The 8564-nt window shown below is 36.9% G+C and overlaps 1 protein-coding gene across 1 annotated transcript; it reads left to right on the top strand.

The window, feature by feature from the left end:
* Nucleotides 1-391: 391 nt before the first annotated feature.
* LOC139977579 (uncharacterized) lies at nucleotides 392-7977 on the top strand. Its single transcript, XM_071986978.1, has 7 exons — nucleotides 392-581; nucleotides 2220-2329; nucleotides 2805-2955; nucleotides 3804-3985; nucleotides 4907-5051; nucleotides 5473-5597; nucleotides 6121-7977. Exons 1-7 carry the CDS (start codon nucleotides 512-514, stop codon nucleotides 6439-6441), a joined length of 1104 nt encoding a protein of 367 aa, XP_071843079.1. The 5' UTR covers nucleotides 392-511; the 3' UTR covers nucleotides 6442-7977.
* The last annotated feature ends 587 nt before the right edge of the window (nucleotides 7978-8564 follow it).

The following is an 8564-nucleotide window of genomic DNA, read 5'->3' as shown; positions in this document are numbered from 1 at the left end:
TCGTTTCAAAGCTTTTCAGTTCTTTTTTAATCTAATGTGAGTGCAACAAGTGATTTGAGTCATATCCAACTATTTGTATTTACGCAAGGATTATATTAAATGTTCCTTTGTTTAGAAATAAGCAAAGCAAGTAGGCTGAGCCTACAGCACAGCTCTCTGTCGGGTTATTGTGTGCAGGTTAGCACAAGACGCAATGGCAGTGAAGTATGTTAGGCTAGTATATGTGATCGTTTACATCTACACGCTAAGAACTGTTGGGCAAATTTTTTGGGCAAAAATTGCCCAACTCCTGAGAGTCAATTACTATGTTTGTAAGCAAAATGTTGCTTCATGCACTTAGCAAAGGGTTTGTGCCAAATAGTTGAGCACAAAGAGTGTTGCGTGCAACAAATTCGTTTGACCTTCATTGTTCTGCACTGCAATCGCGCCATACCGTACCTGTGCGCAGTCTCAAGCTCCGAAAAGCGAACGGTGATTTGTCGTAATACTTGCTCTATGGCCGTAATTCATCATGTCAGAGCCTGAAGTCAAATCAATTCTCACCAGATGGGGAATGGATGAGCTAATAGAGACTTTTGAAGGTAGTTATTTGTAATTTCCTTCGCCAAAACCGTAAAACTATGCATGTGCGGCATACACGATTTTAACTTCCGTCCGTTGGCCTAACGCGAGGCTAGGTCGCCGTTACTATTTGTTGTAGGCATATACGTTAGCCTAGAAGTAGTAACAGTAACGTTTTAAATTTTAGCTTAGCAAGTAGGTACCATAGTGTTAAGATGTAATGTGAAGTCTTATGTTATGAATATGATAATGGGCTAGGCTAGTACACAGAAACTGTGGTCACGCTCCACCGAAAGTATGCACCAAGGGCCTAGTCTTGGCCAGACATTTCGTACTCATTCTTTGTGATAGTGATGATTTGGTGAGCCTAACACCATGATTAGCCTAGGCCTAGTTACAGAGTTTTTACCAGTTGAAATGTTGCTTAGGCCTAGGTTGCAATTGAGACCTGTAATAGGCTAGCTATGCTGGATTACTGGAGGTCCAACATAGGACCAGGCCTTAGCCCAGCCTACCGCAAGTATGCTATATCACCACTCAGTTATGGTTTAGTTATTTTCCTCTAGTCTTATTGGGAAGTTGCTGCCACTGGAGGAGGGGGTGTCCCATGCATGACCACTTTGTAAAGCTCAAGCCTGTATAACATTTGACCTAGGCCGACATTGTGTGAATGAAAAGGACAATTACCCGTTCTTCGAGTTCTTTAAGGAAAATCTGTAAGTTTAAGAATAAATCATGTACTTATTTGAAAACCGTTAAGTATTGTGAGTTGCTACAGTATTTCAATTCCCAATCCGTTTTCATCCTGTATGGCCTAGTCTGTTCCTCGATTTGATGTAAACATTTCTTTATTAAACCATCTAATTAGCAGCACAAATATAGTGTTTAGATTACATTGATAAATTGGCAAAATCAGTCAAAATCCAAACCTACTATGTACAGCAGTTTCGCTGTTGTACATCTAGCCTCAAAAGCGCAGCGCACAATAGGTATAGTGTAATCAAATAGAACTTGCATATTAAACTGAGACTGCTCTGTTTCATTGTTATGAATCTGCTGTGCGGCAAATAGTAACACGTACAATACTACAATAGCTGTAGGTTGGTTACGCGCAAAGTATGTTGGCGATTGTAGGCCTATGTAGGCTAACTATATGAACCGATGCATTATGAAAGTTTGTTATTGTAGTTTGCATGACTATCATGATAATAAGATTGGTTTTGGAAAATTATAAGAAACTATTAAAAGTAGAATTTTGAAGTTTCTATCAGGAATAGGCCTCTACGGTAGAGATTTGCCCGCACCAAGTAGATATAAAGCGCCGGGCGGGATTTTTTAATTATTGCCAGGCGGAAATTCCTAGGGCTGGGTGGAACCGCCCGACAGGGGCACATCTCTGGAAGAAAAATGGACAGCTGACAAGTTTGCTTGTTTTGATTTTTTATTCAGGAGTTGGCTTGTGCTTTGTTAGTATTTACAGGAATGGTGGTCTATGTTTTCTTTAATTTGCATTCAGTTGGTCTTTTAAAGCCACCTAGGTTACCAATTTCAAACATTGGTCAGTAGTTTTCTCAAATTGTTTTGATCACATTATTCACATAAATATGAATAGGTTTTAAAGTAATAATGTTTTCTTTCTTGTTTGTTGTTTCTTTCAGACAATGAGATCGACCTTGAATCATTCAAACTTCTTGATGAAACTTCACTGAAAGAGCTGATTCCAAAAGTTGGGCTCCGTGTCAAGTTTGCTTACGGATTGAAAAGCTATGTTAGTATTATGACCACTGTTTCTGCATACTATACTCTACTACTTATAGTTACTATCATGTTATTAGTATGCTTCAAGTGTCTGGCTACATTACAAGAGGCAAGTGTAGAAGCTCTTCTTGGTCATTTAAAATACATACATGGCATTCATTCCGGAACTGGAACAAAACTAGTGTGAGGGGGCCAATGGATGTGTGTGGATGGGGGGGGGGGGTTATTATCTACTTATAAGCCAGAGTGACACTATCTGTTGGTGCATATTGTACCCCCTGTGCTGGATTTGCCACAGGAAATGTCCAAATAGACTCAAATTTTGCACCAAATGTGGGCATACTTACACAACATCAAGTAATATTTGATAACCAGTGTCAAGTAAAAAGGGAATTATTGTAGTAAACACATTATTGCAGATATGTTTAACTTTTTGAAGGGACTGGGCTAGTTAATTGTGAAATTGGTGGTATTTCATTTCGCAGGAGGCATTTTACACTAAAGGCACCAGTGGGAGACCAGCGAGCGGTTGGTTGGAAGAGCATCTTAAATACAGTAGAAAACGAGTGAAGAAATACAGCACAACTGAAGAAGCAACATCACCAGAAGGCAAGCATGATAATGATGAAGACACTGGTGAGTGTGAAACACTTGAGTAACTTAGTCAACACTGAACTGAAGGGCCCCTCACCAGTGGAGGGTAGGGGTGGGGGAATAAAGAAAGAACCTTGATAAGAAAGCATTATTGTACTGCAAACTTGGGATGTTCCATAGGTTTATGAAAGGTTTTGATCCCCTTGGGTTATAGGAGCTGTAGAGAATGAGAAAATTCACCCGCACTAGGCAGTTGAACAATTTCTAAATGTTTTTTTTATTCTCTTGGTAGATGGAAAGGGGTCCCAATTGGCTGGTCAATTTTTAGTGAACATGTTGATATGTAAGGAAAGATTCATTGTGCTGCAAGAATAATGTTTCACACTAACACAGTTTTTAATCCTGATGTTGATGTGAATGGGGGGGGGGGAGGGGTTCAAGGTGGACTTGGGGATTTGAATCTTGGCACTCCATTAATATCTGGAAAAAGCCTGGATGGATGAGCAAATAGGAGTAACCTGGTAGTGGGGTGTTAATATAAGAAAAATTTGTGCATTGAATTTCACTACATTCAGATCACATTGCTGTCTTCAAAAAGTAGTGTTACAATAAGAAATGCTTTCCTCAACCAATAGTAGGCTATCTGTCTATTTCGGTGCTAACATTAAGTTTCATCACAACTTAGTTTTATGGTTTCAATGTAAAGAGAAGCATATGCATTCATAGTGGCTTATGTGTGTGTGTGTGTGTGTGTATGCGTGGGTATATGCATGTGTGTATGTGCTCAAGACTAGAAGCTTAGTCAGATCTCATATTTAGTTGTAGGTGGACCATAGAACCCTATTATTACCTAATTAAAACCGCTATGCATTTTTGCATTCTGATTTCAGATGATTCTGTGTCTGAGGAGGACACCCAAAAGATGAAGACGTGGCTTCAACATAATGAGCAGCCACGTGCTACTATGGAAGAGTACATGCTAAAGACAGCAAAGAGAAGACAGATACTGATAAAATCAAAAGGCTTCAAAGAAGCTCTTGTGGAGTATCCAAAGATACTACTTCCAGGCATGGTAAGTATTGAAAAGTCAGCATATTGTAAATGCTACTAGGATGAATGGGTTTGTTCATTAATTTCTACCTCTGCAGCTTCTCTTTTGTGATGTTTTATGGAAGTAGCTGTTTTCTAAGTCACAGCTGTTGAGAATGGGAGGGTTCTTATGTCTCAATGACAGTGCTCTTGAATTAATTGTGCTTGGAGCATAGAAAGAATGCAACTTTAACATAACTTTTAAGAATATTGTGCTGAACAGTGATTGACTCAGAACATTCCTTGATAATAGCTGTTTGACCCATTTTGTAAGGATTGTAGATGTTTCCAACATCTTGGAGCATTGATGACCTGATACCAGGTTTGTGCTATTAATTCACAAATGGTAATGGTTGAGTTTGGAAGACAAATATATGTCTTATTACAATACTTAACATTGTGGCTGCCCTTGCAAATTCATTCAGGCTTCATGCACGTCATTACAGGGGTGGTAAATGAAGGATTAGATATAGGCCTACAGATATATGCAGTGTGACAAGCTGAAATAAGACTAACCGGTATTCTCCAAAAAGATGAATACACAGTTTTGCTGAGTCAAAGCTGAAAGATTAAATGCACCAATTCTGCAAGAAAATGCTGCAAACATATGTAGTTATGGTCTACATTCTCCAATTTGTGATTGGAACAAATGGCAAGTTATCCTTCTGGTGAAAAACGGTTTCTCATGCCTAAATTCCTGATATGTGCTTTAACTACAGTTTCTTGTTTCTCAATGCCTTTTTGCATTGTGTCTTTCTAGTAGTTTTGTGTGATTGACCTTGCACTAACCTCAGCATTACGTCAGTGCAATCAGTGATTTACCAAGTTATTTCCCATTCCATTCTCCAAATGCTCTCCTTTAGTGAATAGTTTTCTTTACTCTCCCATCTTAATGTATATACAGATTGAACAAGATTTCCAAGTACTTCAACCAGAATCAGCAGAAAAATTGTATGAGAAGTGGCCAGCTGTCTGCAAGTTCATTTTATCATATACGGAAAAGAACTTTCCAGGATGGATGAAAGAACTTCCTTGGGACTGCACACTTTGTAAGTTGGATTAAGCATCACAAACCAGTAAAAAAAGTTTTGTGTAATGTTACCAAAGGAGAAAAATTTAGACAAACAGCTTTTGACTAATAGTATGAAGTATGTGTGTGTTTGTGTGTGAAAAGAAGGATGTAATTGTCTATATTACCAATTGTAAAACCTTGGTAAATTCAAGGTTCATATGACACACACAGGAGACACACACATTGAGCAATTCCCTTAATCAACTGCCTTTGACTTATGTTTTAGCATATATTTTTCACCCCTAAAAATTTGGGCATCCCATCCCTGCAGTAAAATGGAAATGGCAACCCATGATTAAGGGCAGTGCACACACGAGGGCTTTATGCAACTATATATAAAACCCTGCAAGTTCGTATAACAGTCTATATGTACATTTTTATTTTCTGCGTTTTGACAGTGACAGAAGAGGAACTTGGATTTTTTGCTCTGCCATATGTATTTCAGAGTCGGCACAAGAGAAAGAAGGGCAGAGGATCTATGTCAGTTTCTGCCGGTGTAAAGGCATTCATAGACATCCGATCTGTAAGTATTGAATATTCATTCAGTTCCTAGATGATGTAGGCTGGATATTTATGCAAATCTGCTGGCACCCTATGACCATGTGAAGCTACACTTGTGATATGCCACAATATGCTGTTAAACCAAGATTTATTCACAATATTTGTAGCATTATTTGTTATTACACAGTTAGTAGATATTGATACTTCAAGGTCAGCATCACAAGCGTTTTCATATCTTTGATGGTATCACTGGTCAACAGGGGATATCATGAATTTTGGTGTCACAAAATGTTTAGTATTGTCAATGTTTTTCATTACAGTGATGTCTACTCAGTTGCCAATATCAGTAAGCCATTTGTCCGATATGCATTCATTTATGCTAATAACAAAACTTTATTATGATTATCGTGAAATAAATTATTGGCCTACACTTTTCCCATCGTTATATCTGCCATTAGTCTGTTGTCTGTCTGTCTGTTGGTCAGCTGTGTCTCTCTTTCAGTCAGCATTTATGTGACTGATTTATACATCCTTTATCATTACAGAACGTGACAAACATCAAGTCCTTTTGTGGAGATATAGATGAAACGGTACATCCACAGCCATTTACTGTAGTTCTTTGGGACTTAAAACAGAAGTCTCGTCAATTTTTTGTGCTGATTGAGAGAAAGGCTCTACCTGCAACCTCACTGTTGAAAGCCATTGACACATGCTTCAAGATGCACTTTGTGTTCGATATTGAGTATCAGCCTGACTGTGAGGCATCATGGCAATTTCTGCAAAGCATTATTTATGAGTTGAACACAGCTATCACAAAGGAAATAAGCTCTGTGAAGGCTTTCCGTGCCTATTACAACTCAATGTAAAGTATTATACCACCAGCTGCTATACGTGTAACTGCCTGCATTGATAACCCTGTTCTACTGTGTTGGTTTGTAACTTTTCTGTTGTAAGTTCTATAATGGACTTTGTTTGCTGTAATGATTAAGTTCGCTTTTCATGAATATTATGTGTTAGTTTATCACTTTCATTCAATATGACTTGACTAGTTTGATGGTTAAGATTGAATTGTTTACCTGAATAGTATTATTAATATAGCAGTTGATTATGATTGAATAGCTTGATTGTGATATTATGTATCATTGTTTATGACTGATTGGTTTGGTTACCATTGCCATGTTGGTACTGATTTATTATGTAAGCTACATGACTGACTAGTTTGACATCACAAATAATATGATAGTTAATTACAATTGATTAGCTTGATCAACAGTTAGCATAAAGATATTTCATGGGTTATTCATTGTAAGTTAGATCAACATAACATGTAATTACCATATAATGATTTATTTGTTTAACTACATGAGTGATTCAAGTCTCTGACCATCAGGAATATGGTGGGTTTTATTGGTCAACATTGTTGTTTAATTGATTGGTTTCTTAATTAGTATCGTGTGAAATCATATTGTTGTTGGGTTTTTTGAAGTCCTCAGATAGAGTGGTATTGATAAACCTGTTATTTTGATGAATTCTTTATTTAGGCATAGATACTTAATATGAGGTATGAAGTATATCATAAGTTGACATCAGCAGAGGCTATAAAAACTTAGGTACTCTGCCTGCACATGCAGGGATTGCAAAGTCAAGAAACATTTGGATATATATAGCTCAATTTCAAAAGCCCTCCATGTATTGTGTTCCAGGCCCTGAGATTTTCCTGACCTGGCATTGCAATGAAAACTTAATTGTTAGATATGTTTGTTAAAACTGTCAATTAACATCTACCACCTCCTGAAAAACAAACAATTATAATAATAACAACAACGATATTAGGGTTTATATTACATTTTTCAATTAAATAGAGAAAGGGATGACCCCACTATGAAAAGGAATTTCATTAACATCATCAAACTCTTGCCATGTTAGTCAAAGATTTCAGGCCTGGTTTACTTGCAAACTCTACAAAATTACATTTTACAGTGAATGATAACAATTTTTAATTTTTTGGTATCACATTTTTGCTTGTTCAATTTAAACCCAAGTGATAAATTCTTTTGGGGAATGTTTATGTATTCATATTATATATGTGCAGATGCACTTAAAACTTATATCATAAGATAGAAAACAAAAGAATAAATAACTGCAAGAGAAATTGTATAAATTGCCAAATGTTGCTTAAGAGAAAGTGAAAAATAAAGCAGTTTGCGAATCAGAAACTTACTTTGGTCCATTCTGTGATTTGATTTGCATGTTTGTAATTGCTGTATAATCTAAAAATCAACTGTAGCAAAAAGTGACCAACATTGGAGAATATAATAGTGCTAGAAATTGGGGAAACATAGCACGTAAGAATTATTAGCACTTTTTGCTGAACTGTGTTTAGCACAGGTTTTTCCTAAACTTTTTGGTTAAAATTTTCATAAATATTGGGTAAATGTGACATTGCCCATAGTTTAGCAACTCAAGTTTTGCCCAAGTTTTAAGAAAAATGTTACCCAAAAGTTTAGGAAAAACCTGTGCTAAACACAGTTAAGCAAAAACTGCTAAAAAAGTTTCACGTGCTATGTTTCCCCAATTTCTAGTAATTATATTCTTAAATGTTGGGCAATTTTTGCTACATCGTTCTTAGCGTGTAGCTGATTTGACAATCATACCAACATAAGCTGACATTTATTCCTTTGGGTATCGTTTCGATTGGCTATGTTATAACGAGGCCTAGACACTGATCTATAGAACATTATAGATTCTCTAAATGAACTTCTTTGAAGCCACCAATCGGCTGTAAATCTTGGGGGAGTCGTGCAGACCCTTGGTCCCCTACGGCACAACAAATGGTAATAAAGAAAGATTTTCGACTAAAAATCAATATCGATGAATAAACCATTTTTTTTCGTTTCATGAATCACGTTTATCGAGTGATAAATCGGAATAATCTAATATCACTGCTAAACCTGTTTTTCATTCTTTGCCCAAAAGCTGAAAGATGCAC

Source organism: Apostichopus japonicus, chromosome 12, assembly GCF_037975245.1.
Source record: "Apostichopus japonicus isolate 1M-3 chromosome 12, ASM3797524v1, whole genome shotgun sequence".
Classification (NCBI taxonomy): Eukaryota; Metazoa; Echinodermata; class Holothuroidea; order Aspidochirotida; family Stichopodidae; genus Apostichopus; species Apostichopus japonicus.
Note: the sequence above shows the minus strand (reverse complement) of the source record. Positions and strands in the feature narration are given on the sequence as shown.